The sequence below is a fragment of the Ptychodera flava genome, chromosome 12, assembly GCF_041260155.1.
Source record: "Ptychodera flava strain L36383 chromosome 12, AS_Pfla_20210202, whole genome shotgun sequence".
In the NCBI taxonomy this organism is placed as follows: Eukaryota; Metazoa; Hemichordata; class Enteropneusta; family Ptychoderidae; genus Ptychodera; species Ptychodera flava.
In genome coordinates this window covers 8,703,700-8,719,614 of record NC_091939.1, presented here as the reverse complement: position 1 = coordinate 8,719,614, position 15,915 = coordinate 8,703,700, and the positions used below count along the sequence as shown (strand labels likewise).

The 15,915-nt window shown below is 37.3% G+C and overlaps 1 protein-coding gene across 1 annotated transcript; it reads left to right on the top strand.

Annotated features, from left to right (window-relative positions):
• The first annotated feature begins 17 nt into the window (after positions 1 to 17).
• LOC139146025 (carbohydrate deacetylase-like) lies at positions 18 to 15,667 on the top strand. The gene is made up of 7 exons (XM_070717473.1): positions 18 to 261; positions 753 to 857; positions 5,587 to 5,894; positions 12,260 to 12,408; positions 12,830 to 12,929; positions 13,860 to 14,032; positions 14,575 to 15,667. Exons 3-7 carry the CDS (start codon positions 5,669 to 5,671, stop codon positions 14,911 to 14,913), a joined length of 987 nt encoding a protein of 328 aa, XP_070573574.1. The 5' UTR covers positions 18 to 261; positions 753 to 857; positions 5,587 to 5,668; the 3' UTR covers positions 14,914 to 15,667.
• The last annotated feature ends 248 nt before the right edge of the window (positions 15,668 to 15,915 follow it).

The following is a 15,915-nucleotide window of genomic DNA, read 5'->3' as shown; positions in this document are numbered from 1 at the left end:
TCCCAACTTCCGACGTTTATGAAAGCGTTATCACGGAACAAGATGGGTGGGCGAGTCAACTCCGGGAAGCGCCTCCAACATACTAGTAGTTGCATAATCGCATTCGTCGAAATGTAAGGAAAAGTGAGGTGCGTCAATTTCGAGTGCCATTCTCAACTAGTTACTCGGCACGGGCGCTTGTTCCGCTTTCTTTACAGGTCAATCTGTCTTCCGCGATTTCGAGACTGTCACAACAACCACGGACGGACGTGTCGCATGACGGTAAGTAGCCTAGTAGAATTTAGTTGAAAACCATGATTTATCCAGTTCCACACATTTCCGTGCTGCATATTTTAGTGTTTTCTTACTTTCTTGTGTTCTTCCACTTTGCAACAGGCGATCAATTTACGTGCGTATGATTTTTATTGAATACCAGCTGTTTGTGAAGCCAGTGGGACCACTACCGGGTGACCATCGTTACAGCTCGGCTGTTATGTTATGTTACACTTGTGCGTACCAGTTCAGGCGTTTAGATACAGTGGTTCAGACGTAGATCATATCATAGAGTCTGTGGTTCAGACAACAATGTCGTCTTTTACCTCAATAGTGTACATATTTCTCAGCTACGAACGAAAGAAAGGAAAGCAAACGTTGGTTATGGGTCTTAGAAATCGTTTCCTCGTTTGGATCTTGGTAATTTTCAAAAGGATGATCATGACACATTGAAAGACTCCATTTAACATGGTCGACGGAACATCTCACATTACTTTCAGGTGTTAAAGTAGTGGTATCCCAGGTTACACTGTCAGTTTTTCCAGTCTTCGTGGTGCAAAAGCAGTACGCCAGGTATGCACTGGCAACACTCATAGGCAGATACGGTAGGTTTGCCAAGTCCATATTTTGAGAATGGTGTCGTTTTTGGAAACATTTTAAAATCGCCCATTGGCTATGCTGACATTTGTTATCCTTTGATTTCAACTAAACCTCTAAAAACCATACTGGAGCTCTACCTGTACTGCTGGTGCACAGAATTTTATTTCAGATACAAGTGTTATATTATTGTTGTGTTACTGTTAGCGTTTTGCGTGAACCGTAGAAGTATATGTTTTGGAGAGGTTTTCTCATGTGTCAAAAAGCTCCATATGGAAGGTACATGCAAATATTACCAGCTTTATCTGTAAGTAAATTGAGTAACTGTGTACAACTTTCAAAGGAGAACAAAGACTAAAATCATATAAAGAGATAATGTCAACAATCGCTATGCGAGTACCATGGATTGAAGACTGTCCCCTTTTAAGGTTTTCAAAGTTGTAATGTGGCGTATTCAGGGGCTATCCATCATCAAAAGGCTGACAAACCAGAAACTTAATTCCTTGAAAATGTGTAGAGCCTTGACAAGCATTGTACTTTACAAAAATGTAAAATTATGAATATTTTATGAATTTTAGAATAATGACAGTTAATTTTTCTCTTGATAATGAGGGAATCGGGAAGTCTGATATACTGTTCAGCATTCTCCTCAGGCATTTCTCACAGCATGGTGGTTTATTTGCATAACGATGTAATTAAGTGCTATGTTAATGGTAACTTTCTATATGGCTTTGCCAAATTTAAAGAATGCTTTACTTGCTCTGGGATAACATTGGTTGTGGGTGTCAGTACAGACTGCTAAACCAGCACTTGAAAAATAGGCCTGCACCACAGGTAATCATAGGAATGTGGCAATGTTTCTACGCAAACTGTTGGTAAGTTTGTGTATGTTCTCTCAGCATTCAGTTTCAACAGCTACCGTATAACCACGCCTTGACGGTGATAGAGGGACTGCGGTATAACCATATCTATTGCTAATAAAATGTGGAGGTATAAACACCTCCATGGTTGAAGTGCATGTATCCACACTTTGCATTTAGCTACATGTCAGTGTCATGGTATTTTCAGTCAAATTTATTTCTGTGAGTTGTATGGTGACTGTCGGGTTATGAGTTAGTACTGTAATTTTCCATTCCCATCTGCATACACTGTGCTGACCTTAATCAACCGGCTTCTGCATAGTTTTAGTAATTCTCACATATGTTTCGGAACATCTATGTTAATTGATTCTTATTTTTAATGGCAGGAAGGTCAACCTGTGACATTATAGAACTTAATTTTTTGAAGAAAATGTGCTTTGATTGAGGATATATTTTATTAGATATTGTGAGGGTGTGTTATTGTAGAGATAATAGCTGAAAAGATTGCTTGGATGGGAACCATCTGATCATGGGATAGTTCCGTCTGGTTTTCTTTTGTGTTCCACCCATATACGTACTTCAAAAGCCATGCACATATGTTGTGTCCGATTGTGTTAAAATGAAAGTATTATAATCAATTAACTGGTTTCCTATTTCAGGCGTATTTGGACAGATGCAAGCACATTTTGTTCTGAATTCAAAAAATAATGAAAAAATGTCATGTTTAGCAATCCAAGTAAGATTGATACAGAATTGGTTTGATTTGTATGCCAATGTTGAAGCCATAGCCTTTGTTGAGGGACTGTGCTTACAGGGACAATAGTGGAAGTTTTGACAACATTTTCATTGTTTTTGCTCCGTAAAACATACACTAATTCTTCTGCCTAAAGTGTACTGTAATACGAAGTTTTGGCCTTGCCTATACGGCATATTTTGTACAATGTATAACTGTGCCATTGATAAGCCTAGACTAAAATTTATATTTGACAGTGACATGTGACATTTTACAAATACAGGCTGCAATAAAAAGTTGATCAACAGGCTTTTCTACATGAATTTTTGAATCCAACGGAAAAACCATATTGTACAAATAGGAAAGAATAATTGAAAATATTTCAAAAATTTGGCTCAAAGAGCTTTCAGGGATCACAAGGCCTACGTATAATACTATAATTAAAGAAAATTCGACTGGACTCTGTGATACTTTGCTGTAGTATGGTGGAAACTTGAAACACTCAGTATTCGGCTTGCAACAAGTGGCACTGGGAACATACAAGTATTACTTATTACTTATGCCGGTATAAGAAGATGGGTGATTATACTGACAATTAGTACAACATTGTCTTTTGGAAAGCACCTGTTGTTGTGCACAGCTTGCACTTGACACTGTTCAAGGTAATCCAGAATCCAGGCAAGAGAATAGGTTGATCATACCGTATTATGGCTGTTGCTGTCTTCTACCATGTCTCTATCCTGTGCCTGAAGTTGGCCAAAAATTTCAATCGGACTGTGATTTGTCACTAGTGAAACGCTATCACTCTAAACACAAACAGTCTGTAAAAGTCCAATGTCACAACAGCGATTTCACGGTCAAGGAACCCTTCAAATATTCATTCATAGAGACAGAGCTTTGGTCATGATCTGTTACTGGCATTTCCACCATAAGTCCTGAATTTTTTTGGTCATATAAAACATGAAAACTTTTTCAGGGAAGTTTCCTTAAAATTGTTGAAAAAAGTTGAGTGCCAAGAGTACCTGAGTTCAGTTTCCATACTGTAAAGAGTGATGTGTGATCACTTTACAAAGCTTATAAATTTTTGAATGTCTATTTGCCCGGCTCACAAGAATTTCACAATATTTACCACCACATAGTTTCACAAGCTGTTTGCCTAAAAAATTTCATCCCTCGCCTGTCATTCAAGTAATTTCAAATACAAAGGACATACATACTGCGGGAAAGCTTTTAATTATGTTTGTTTTTCTTATTTCATTATTTACATGTATATTTTGGTTGGAGCAATTTTGTAATATTATATTGTTGCATGTCTATAGGAAATTAAAGTAAAACAACCAAACACATAAACGACAGTCTGAGTGAAAGAGTACCAGATGTGTCTGGAGGTTTTACGAGCAAATCTAAAAAAATAAAGTTTGATAATGATTATTGTTTGATGACGTGGCAGTTTATTGACCGTTGTCATTGGCTAAAGTGTAAAGCACGGGCCAAATTGACCCCTCTCACCCCTATATCATAGTACATAGTTCCATCACCCCTATTGATAACAATATTTAAATACCGGTACCACAGTCTTTTTGTGAAAAATTGGGTTTTTCAGCTGTCAGTGCCGGGAGACGTCTGTCATACATTTTCAACTCTTTTAACGGGGTGTTATCAATAGACATGTGTTTGTACTTCGGAAAAAAAGTCAAACCTGCCTACCAGCACACATGCCACGCCAACTCACTTTTGTACAGTTTATTTTGAGGTTTCCGATATTGAATTGCTGGTAAACTAGTGTGAGTCATTGTGACTCTGTGTTGGAAAAGATACACACTCTGTACTGGAAAATGTCAGCCAGAAACCATATGCACCTGATGTACAACTGCGGTGTTGCCTATCCTAAAATTTGACTCAAGTACAAGCACAGGTAAAATGAAATACTATGCTGTCTTTCGTGTTATACCGGTACTATGACAGTTCATTGCAGTACCGTATGATTGTCAAATACATACACTGGTTTGATACACGTTTATCAATTACAATCCATGACTGTATTAACAAAAATGCTGCATTTCAAGAGTGCACGTTGTAACGTGTTTTCAGGTTTCACCAGAGCATATACATTTTAAAATTTTTCATCGTGTCTGGTGGTAATGGTACTTATGGTATATTCTGAGATTATTTTTGAAAAGATGTCCTGCAGGCATGTTTTTTTTGGTGAATGAAAGTTTAACAACCAACAACTCACTATTTTGAATCTTTGCTGTAATTGTCTTGACTTGGGCACAGCCTCTTGGTGTTGAAAGCAGCCAGGAACATGATGATAATAACCGAGACAATGTGTTTTTCATAATAGCATTTAGTATAGCTGTGAGTCCATAGCTGTGCTGGTGGCTTTTTGATAGGTTTTTGTCTTTTACGTGCCGATTGTACCTTTGACAACTTTACGTGCTGCTGCCACATATCCACCACAGCTATTGACCCACAGCTAAATTGGGTATGATTATAAAGACGTAACCCCCCCAAATATATTATTGATTTTAAAAGAGAATGGCTGAAAGTTTCCTAGAGGGAAATTTTGAGTAGGAGTTTGTCTTTCAATTTCAAGGCGCCTACTTCCTAAAAATACTGCCAATAATGTGTGACCTATTTGATTTCCATGACGATGGGCCACTTCCAAACCTTTTTATCAGCGTTTAACATGCAAATGGCAATTTTTTCAGCAAGACATACTTTTGTAAAGTCTGTAGTGTTCTCATGACTGATCACTCAGTATCCATGGATTTCTTTCGAAACCCTTTTATTTCCACATATTTTAGGGAGAAGAATCAGAAAATGTCTATGTTTTTAGAATACAAATAGCAGAAGCATTAAATATGTAAGTTCCAGCTTCACACAGACAGATCCAAAAATTGTGATTATTCTTTATAATCATCAACAGGACTCACAGATTTTATCCATACATGTAGCTGTTGTTCTGTTTATTCACAACACAATCATTTTGTCTAACTCTTTTTGTCTAATTTTAAGCTTTCAAATTTCTCTAGAATTCACACTTGCTCGTCAGTTTTCTAAACAGTTTGGTTTGAAACTGGTGAATTTTAGATACTGGCAGCTACTTGCATCTCACTCTTTGTGTCTGGCTTTGATTTTCAGCATCCATACTCAGTAACCGCTTACTTTGAAATTGCTGCATGAGAAGCAACTCTGCCTGATCCTGGTATCTTACTAACACTGGATGTGGAGAAGCCTGTGGCGAGGAAGAGGATTTATAGAAATGAACAACCATGGAAAAGTCCGCAGGCTGGTGATAAATGGAGACGATTTCGGCTACTGTCCGGAAAGAAACAGAGGTATTGTGGAATGCTTCCGGAAAAAGGCAATCACCAGTGCATCACTTATGATAAATGCTGTCTACATGAATGATGCTGTGGTGTTGGCCAAAAAATATTCCCTTCCACTAGGTAAGAAAACACTCAGTCTTATTCTCAAACGAAAAATAAGAAAGTACTGAATTTTATGCCACAAAATAGTCAATACACACTTGCATTAAAGGAATCGATTTGGTTTGAGTTTTTGTTCTGCAGTATAATCAATATATTATACGGCCATACTCCCAAACGAATGACTGGAATTTTACTTCAGAAAGTATTGAATTTTTTTTACACGAAATGATCAATATATTACACACACATACTCTCAAACAGAAAAGTGGAATTTTGTGTTCATCAGAGTGCCATATTCAATTTTACAAAATGATCAATATTGTTGATCGCTTTTTGACAAATAAGAAATTTACCATCTGGTGCTTCTTTAAAATTTGATGTTTTGGAATATTTTATCTCAAATAGACAATAATCTTTTACAAGCTGCTGCTTTGCTGACTTTAACATGCTCATTGTAGCTTGACATTCACCACTTCTAACACTGGTGTACCACTCACCATTACGTAATCAGTACATGCATATAAAGAATGTCACAGAATTCCCTTAAACAAGAAACTGTTTGTGGTGAGCCATAATACCAGAGTAATTAAATTCTTTGTTTTGCTTTTATTCAGAATAATGAAAGGTAGACAAGTACATGTAGGTGGTGTAAAAACACACATAGAAAATCTTTCACACTCAAGACTGATAGTATGCGCCTTGAAAATGAAAGACTTAAACTTTTGCTCAGACTTTCCTTGAGGAATCTTTCAACCATTCTCTCACTAAATCAAGAATAACCAGATATGAACTGAATGGCCTCGCGTGCACATTTTGTAAAGTACTTCTTGGGGTATTGGCTTTTATGAAGAAGGAAAATGTGTCAATAGATGACAAAATTTGTTCCCGAATTTCTCAAAATCATCTGTGCCGCGCCGTGTAGCAGCAAAATGAGTTTGTGACCTTTGAAGTACGCGTTTCAAAAAATAAATACCCATGGGAACCTGCTCACCACGCCACGCAACTCATGTACAGCTGACTATGGTGCACTTGTCAGGCGATGGTCGATGATTCTGGTTATTGCCTATATTGTCAAGTTCAATGCCTAATTTACGGAAACACGAACTCTGTCTAGTGTATTCGAAGCTCTGCGTACAGGTTGTGCACACGGCCTCTACCACGTGGTGTCCTGTGGACAGTGTGGTACAAGCCGTCGGCCTACCACCGTACCGCCGGGAAACGCAGACCTATTGTACGCAGGAGCTAGCCTACTGCTGCTGATTTAACATCAATGCCAACATGGAAATCTCATGAAAAATTTGTCATTGTTGGTTCTGTAGCTAATACAATCTTGAAAAGCAACTTAAAAGACACAGACTGTCAATACGTCGCCATAATATTATGCTGATCTCAGCGGAACCATGCCGGAATATAAATTCGCGGACACACACACAAGATTGAAAAGTGTCACTCTACATCTCATTCTCAGAGAAAAATGCATTGATCAAATATTATGACGCTTACCTTCGATAATCTAGCTTTTGGTTCGCTATGTCCAGAGTAACCCACACGATTCTTAAAGTCAAACGTCGACACGACGACATCAACAGTCAAAACTCAAGATTAGCGATCAGCGCGCGCCGAGTGACTGAATTCAGAAATCACTTTGTGTAAAATGTTTTAGTATAGCGCCCTCAAACATACTTATTTAGCCTCCCATAGACTTATACAGGCCACAAATTTTCTTTTACTCATAACTTGATAAATTCGCAAAGCACAACCACCAAAAACTAATCAGTTCTTGCAAATTTGAAGAACAAATTGTGTGCGAAATGTGATCGGAATCTGCCAAGCCGTTTTTGAGATATCGTGCTAACAGACAGACAGACAGACAGACACACACACACACACACAGAAACGCCTAAACCATAACCTCGCTGCGCGCATGCGCACGCGAGGTAAAAATGGGGTCATCCGTGCAAATTTTGGTACTAGAGAAACAAATATCCAGGATTTTACGAATTTTTAAAATTCAACATGGCTGCCATCCCTGTGTTAATCTAGGGAGAAAAATAAATTTTTTGAATTTTGAAAAACTAAGCCAGTGAAAAGTTTTCTTACACCAAGAGCTTTAGAATGAATCCCCACAAGTGGTATATCAGAAAAGAATTGAAAAAGTTTGAGAGTCCAAATGTCTGTCCCTGAGGCGTGTTTCTACCTGTAACTTTATTGTATTTCCATGTGTGAGTGTCCATTCAAGAACCAAAACAGAAACTTCGTTTTCACCTCCACAATTTACACTACAATGTGACATTCTGCAATCATGCAGGGACTTTAAGTACATTTGAAAAATTTAAAATGAAAGATTTACAGGCAATAGAGCTACGTGCTATGGTCCTATTTAAATACACTGTATTTCTTTTCATAAAAATGTTCAAAATGCTACGTGCACTTGGACATAAAACAAAGAATTGACTTACTTTGACCTAATTCTGCATTACCACTTTTCAGCTTAGCTACCCTTCTTACATACTTACTAACCTGACCACCTGTGTGACTATCTATGTTGTACCTATCTACTCTCTGAACATCTGACTTTGAAAACACAAGAGAATTAAGCCAAAGTTAACAACGTGGCATCTGTGACACAGTTAAGTTGATTGATTGCATAAATGACATTCATATTCAAACAAATTTTGATGTCTTGACGACACGGACACAAGTAAACATGAATTTCCATAGTAATGAAATTGCTAGGTTTCCCGCTTTGTTGAAGTGGAATCTACTGGTAGGTACAGTTCTGCTGTGACTGGGATACAGATTAGCCCTGGAACTACTGTGTCCATGCATTTACAATCACTGGTTTTCGTATCAGTCTCAAACCAAAGTATATCAGTGCTATGATATTTGCCAATTAAATCATTCACTTTACTAAAACAGTAGGGAATCTGGTACTTTATGGTGTTGCAATATTTAATAATGTACTAAACCATATAGAAATTTTTTGAAATGCTGTGCCCCAGCATGGATTGAATAAAGCTTCTCGCGGCTGAAATTGGTTTGACAGTTTTTACAAAGAAAATAATGAAATCCAAACTTTGTGCTATCCATCTTCAATGGAAATTCTCAAATAATAACTATGACCGTCTATTTTTTCTTTTTATTGATAAATTTACGGTGTTGCAATATTTAATAATTAATAAATTAATGATAATATTTGATACAGTGTGATGTGTTGTATCATTGACACCACCCGGTATGATGATAAGCCAACCAAATTATTACATTTGTATGGTACACAGAAACATCATGTCATTATGTCATCAGGTCTAACTAAGTGGTGACAATTTTTGTGATGTTCAGCAAATCACCTGAGATGTTGTTAATACAAACGCACTGTATAAAGACAAATTGCAACTTTTTTGTAGATATAATTTACGCATTTTTCCTTCACTAGGACACCTCTGTGTGTAGTGAGTATGGCAATGAATATTCTATGTTATAAACAATTTGTGCACCTGAAAATATCCCGGCCAGGGTAAAGCTGCTCAGTGCAGAGTATCTTAAAAAAGAAGACAGGCAGGTTATCATGACTATTGAATACTGGTACACACCTGTTGAACAAAAAAAATGAATATGCATAAGGTCTCAACCAATAGAAGGGAAGGAACAATTCTGTTGAGAACATTACTAAAATCATCTTACAGCCATGTTTTATTTTTAAAAATGGCATTCATGTGGTTAGGTTGGTGAGAAAAATTGAATTATTTAAGGATGGGACCAAAAATTTGCAGGCCATGCGAAATCCAAAAGATATACATATTGTCAAATGTCGTGTGCAACAAAAATTTACATAGTCAGCATCCTGACCACCCCTCTAAGATATAATGGTTTATTAGTCCCCACGGACACCGTCCGGGGGATTATAGGTTTGGTCATGTCCGTGCGTGCGTGCGGTGCGTGCGTGCGTGCGTGCGTGCGTTTGGTGTGTGTGGTGCGTCCGTCCGTTCACGCAGATATCTCTGAGATGCCAGGAGCGATTTATTCAAACTTGGTACAAGGATTACTTCATATGTCATACAGATGCACGTCAATTTGTTTTTGATACGATCCAATATGGCCGCCAGGCGGCCATTTTATTACGATTTTTTCATGTACACAGCCATAACTAAGGCATGTTCCAACAGATTTTATTCAAAGTTAGTACAAGGACATTGACCTATGTCATACATATGCACGTCAATCTGTTTGTGATACGATCCAATATGCCGCCAGGCGGCCATTTTATTACGATGTTTTCATGTACAGAGCCATAACTCAGGCATATCTCAACCGTTTTTTATTCAAAGTTGGTACAAGGACATTGACAAATGTCATAGATATGCATGTCAATTTGTTTTGTGATACGATCCAATATGGCCGCCAGGCGGCCATTTTATTACGATTTTTTCATGTACACAGCCATAACTCAGGCATGTTCCAACAGATTTTATTCAAAGTGGTACAAGGACATTGACCAATGTCATAGATATGCACGTCAATTTGTTTTGTGATACGATCCAATATGGCCGCCAGGCGGCCATTTTATTACGATTTTTTCATGTACAGAGCCATTACTCAGGCATGTTTCTATCGATTTTATTCAGAGTTGGTTCAACTTCAAGGACATTGACTAATGTCATAGATATGCACGTCAATTTGTTTTGTGATACGATCCAATATGGCCGCCAGGCGGCCATTTTATTACGATTTTTTCATGTACAGAGCCATTACTCAGGCACGTTTCAACCGATTTTATTCAAAGTTGGTACAAGCTTATTGACAAATGTCATAGCTGTGCACGGCAATTTTTTTGTGATACGATCCAAAATGGCCGCTGTGCGGCCATTTTATAACGATTTTTTCATGTACAGAGCCATAACTCCGGCATATCTCAACCGTTTTTATTCAAAGTTGGTACAAGGACATTGACCTATGTCATACATATGCATGTCAATCTGTTTTGTGATACGATCCAATATGGCCACCAGGCGGCCATTTTATTACGATGTTTTCATGTACAGAGCCATTTCTCAGGCATATCCGCATGTTTCGACCAATTTTATTCAAAGTTGGTACAAGGACATCGACCAATGTCATAGCTATGCACATCAATTTGTTTTGTGATGCGATCCAATATGGCCACTGTGCGCACCATTTTATTACGATTTTTTCATGTACAGAGCCATAACTCCGGCATATCTCAACCGTTTTTATTCAAAGTTGGTACAAGGACATTGACCTATGTCATACATATGCATGTCAATCTGTTTTGTGATACGATCCAATATGGCCGCCAGGCGGCCATTTTATTACGATGTTTTCATGTACAGAGCCATTTCTCAGGCATATCCGCATGTTTCGACCAATTTTATTCAAAGTTGGTACAAGGACATCGACCAATGTCATAGCTATGCACATCAATTTGTTTTGTGATGCGATCCAATATGGCCACTGTGCGACCATTTTGTTACAATTTTTTCATGTCCTGAACCATAACTCAGACATGTATCAAGCGAATTCATTCAAAAGTATTTTTATCACAGACCTAATGAAGAGGACTCTATCCTCTCTGAGGACCTGTAATCAAAATACCCATTAACAAGTGGGGACTGTGTCATCAACGATGACTTGTTTCTAATACAGAATAGATGCCATAAAATTGTCAAACTTCACATACCGGATATATGTAGAAAAGCCAGTATCACACCATCTGTTTGTCATTCAACAACTTTTTCTGTTGTCATATGGATTTATATCCTGTCACAACCCTTCTTCTCCTTTTTCACCACTTTTCCCAAACAATGTTTATTTTTCGTCTATTTTCTAAAAGAGACTGTGGTCATCAACAATTGAAAGATTTTAGTGTCAGAATTTGAATGGTTCATTTCTCATCTGTTTTCTAAAAGAGTCATTACAATTGAAAGATTTTAGTGGCAGAATTTGACAATTAATAGATTTTATGTCAGAAATTGGATAGGCCGACGAAAATGAGAGATCATACTTGAAAATATACATTGAAAATCAGCTGAACTGTATTGAGGAAAGAAAAGATTACAGGAAAGATTTGACAACATTTGCTTGTAGTAGTAGTAGTACCATTAACCCTTTGAGTGCTGTAATTTTACCCACCAAAATTTAGTGCAACATTTTACCAATTGTTGTAAATTTTTCTGTAATTTTTTTATAATTTTGGATCAGATGGACATCACATTTCATTGGCTACAGTTTTTCTTCAAAATTTTGGCAAAAATCTGAAAAAAATTTGACTGGGGTACATTTTATAAAGGTGACAAAAATTGACTTTGGCGCTCTAAGGGTTAATGCTTAAAAAATTAACATGGAACATCATTATGTCTATGCAGGGTTGCATCTCAATTTGACAGAAGGCTTGCCTGTGAGTCAGGAACTTATAAACAAAGAGAGTTCATCTCTGTTGACCAGTGATGGATATTTCCATGGAAAATACGGCTTCAGGGAATCCCTCAAGAAAGGACTCATAGATGTAGAAGAGGTAAATATGGAGAAAAAAAAATAACTGATCAAAGCATGAGAAACATTTGAATATGTTCAAAGAGACATGATTTGTAGATTTTCATCTGGGCATGCATTACTACCATGGTAAACAGTGAAATTTTGAGTCTCAATTTTCTGGTTACCTTGCAAATCACAAATTTTGAAATTTTGTGACACTATTTTGCACTACAATTTTTCTGGTTATCTTGCAAAATCACATTTTTTCAGGATAAAACCAATGTGCATTAAGTGTCCCAACATTGAATTGTTACACAGTACAGTCTATTTTAACAAGCATTGGTAAGCTCAATATACAATAATGTCACTGTGATGTCAGTCCATATTTGTCTATTTAGCTACCATGTGACAACCATGTGACAGTCACATGATAATGTTCAAATGCTTTCCTTTGTCGACAGGTGAGGATGGAGATCAGGGCCCAGATTCTCAGGTTCAGAGATGTGGTTGGTGAAATGCCTCTTTACGTTGATGGACACCAACACTGTCATGTACTCTCAGGTAAAGCGCTTTAAATATAATTCTTTGTTTGCCGTCCGCGTGCTAGCAGATTTTCAGAGAAAATTAAAAAAACAAAGATGATGTTAACACTATTACAAAAATAAATATCATTTTTCCAAAGGAAACCAGATAAAAATTAAGCTTGTGTTAAGTTTTTTGTCTGAGTTTGTTTTTTTCCCTGTCTGAGTTTTCTTTCAAAGGACGGCAAACAAAGAATTTTCTTTAAATGGCTTAATTGTATCTACTCTGTCCAACAAACAAAATAATGCCTTTCACTGAATATCAGTACATCATCACAGATGCTAGAAAGTGTTGACAATCCAAATTGTTTTCATGGAAATGTTGTGAAGGGAGGTCACAATTAAAAAGAAAAAAGAAAATTACACAAAGAAGTCATATGAAGAAAAGAAAGTAATATATACTCAATGCTTATCGAGTTTTGTTGAACTGTTTTGCAGATTATTTTGCTTTCTTTCATCTGTGTTTCATTGTAAAAGCCCGACCAATGTGTAATATGTTGGAAATCTTTCTATAAGATCATTTGGCACCTATCTTCCATATGGTCAGTAATTGGCCTGCAATGTGGTATCTCACAATAAATGAATTCTAACATAGGGTACCCCTTAAGATACCCCTTAGGATAGTGAATATTGGTCAGTATTAACAAGAGCATTCTGCAGTGTTGTTAACAGTTAGTTCTCTGCCAACAGTCGTTCTTTCTGTTGAGGAGAAATAATTTCATTGATATGAAAAGGCAAAATTTAGTCCAAAATTGTTTATCATAAAAACTTTTATCGTAGAAGTGATTGCATATTTCTGATGGATACCTGATAATTATGTCATAATTTTCTTGACGAAAATTTTGCTTTTTCGAAAATGAAGTTGCAACTCTGTCAATAGCAATTTTACATTGTTTGCCTTTCATTACAGGGATCAGGAATGTATTTGCCGAAGTTTTACAGGAATGTGGAATTGGAATGACCAGGCTTCCCATTGAGTTTGGACTGGAGAAATGCGTTTGGTTAGACAAAGCAGCGATGGCCTTCTTTAAAGGAATTGAAGAGGATGCTAAGATTGCCAAAGAAGTATTGCTCGCACATGGTGTAAGGTAATAACTGCATTATTCATTCTCAGAAGATGTGGGTTTTGAGCTCTGACATGCTTTGACTGTCAGAGATAACAAAGAAGGGGCAACAGTTGAAATTAACAGATGTCAGACTTTCTTGCTATTTATTCAACCGCTGTTTGGTACTGCCAAGAACATAAACAAGGCAGAGCACATCTTTATTTTCAGACTGCACATTTATTGCTTTGGACAGAGGGACACCCCCCCTCCCCCCCCACCCCCCCCCCCCAAAAAAAAAAAAAAAAAAAAAAAAAAAAAAAGTAAAAAAAAAAACAAAAAAAAAAACGAAAACAAAGCAAAATACAAAAGAGCCCCCATTGAACCAAGGCAAACAAAATGGAGGACATGATAATTTAAGAATGCAAAACTTTATCCAATTCCTTATTACAAGTGTACATTCAACATGGTGTCTATCTTCAACAAGGCCAATATTGCAGATTGTACTTGCCATCTTGTGATCCTGTACAGAAAGCAGTTTGCAGTGTGTTTTTTATCCTTAAACTTTTCTTCTTTTATCAGGCATCCCATGGTTACATTGGGTTGAGCACCATGGGTTCTAACATGTCAGTGGAGCACATACAGTCAGCCTTGTTGACCTCCATCAAAACAGCAGAAGCAACGTCTGCACCTGGGTCAACTCTAACCTTTGAACTCATGACCCATCCTGGATACCCTGCTTCAAAAAATATTGGTGGATGTGGCCAGGGGCCTGATGAATTTGCGTGCTCGAAGGACAGGGTGCATGAAATGGACGTGCTGAAGACTCCAAAGCTGAAGCAGTTCTTCTCAGAAAACAACGTGCGGCTTTGTACATTCCGGGAACTTGTGGAAGATATTTGGGAACAGATGAAGATGTAGCCAATTAGCATGCAAGGATGATGTACACTAACCAATCAGTATGTGAGAATGATGCAGACTAGCCAATCAGCATGCACGAATGATTTTTACAATCGGCATGGATGAATGATTAAGACAAGCTAACCATCAGGCAAGAGTGTTGAAGACTAGCCAATCATCAGGCATGAATGATGAAGCTTGGACAAGCATCAAGCAGGAATCTTTCACAACTCTGTCAATCAAGAGAGTGAAAGCTGACAGTTTCATTGATGTCAGATTTTATGGACTTATACTTTTAAGTGGCTGAAGAGTACAAGGTACAGAGTACACACAGATAAAGTATCATAATTGTGGTTATCTCAAATTTTGAAACCAAAGATTTCGTCAATGTACATATTGGTTTATCATGGGAATACGCACGCTCTACATATCAAATCGTAAAAGTAATGTATTTTTAAGCAGAATATGCCAATTTATGATTCTTTGAAAATAATGATAAACTAATTTCTGTTTTCAGGCAGGGTATGAGACCTAAACCTCAACAAAACACAGTTAGTGATACCTGTATTTATTATTATCGATTTAGCCGATTGGCAATTCTTACATTCAAAATAGCTTTAATAAAAGCTATTATTAAGAACATTTTCAGAAAACATAAAAAAACATAATAACATACACATAATAACAATGAAACAAAAAAATGTAGCTTGTCCTCCTCTCACCTGTGTATCATGTTATTGAAATTTGAAATACACTGGAACAGGCCAAGCATACGGGGGGGGGGGGGGGGGGGGGGGGGTACATTGACATGCAAATGAAATGATAGTTTACTTAAAAGATCTCTTGAAGTGACAAGTACAAGCGGGATCTTCTGGAGCAAATCTATTGGCTGAGATCATGTATAAACCCATTTCAAAAGAAATCTCTTTGCCATGGTAACCTGGCCCTGAAATGTTGTTCCACAATTCCTGATTGAGTGATTGTAAGCTGAGTGCAAGTAGTCCAATAAGTAGTTAGGTATTT

Coding starts and splice junctions, on each gene's coding strand:
- LOC139146025 (XM_070717473.1), top strand. CDS start 5,669: ATGTGGAGAAGCCTGTGGCGAGGAAGAGGATTTATAGAAATGAACAAC. Junction 12,409..12,829: donor GACTCATAGATGTAGAAGAG/GTAAATATGGAG, acceptor CTTTGTCGACAG/GTGAGGATGGAGATCAGGGC. Junction 12,930..13,859: donor ACACTGTCATGTACTCTCAG/GTAAAGCGCTTT, acceptor CTTTCATTACAG/GGATCAGGAATGTATTTGCC.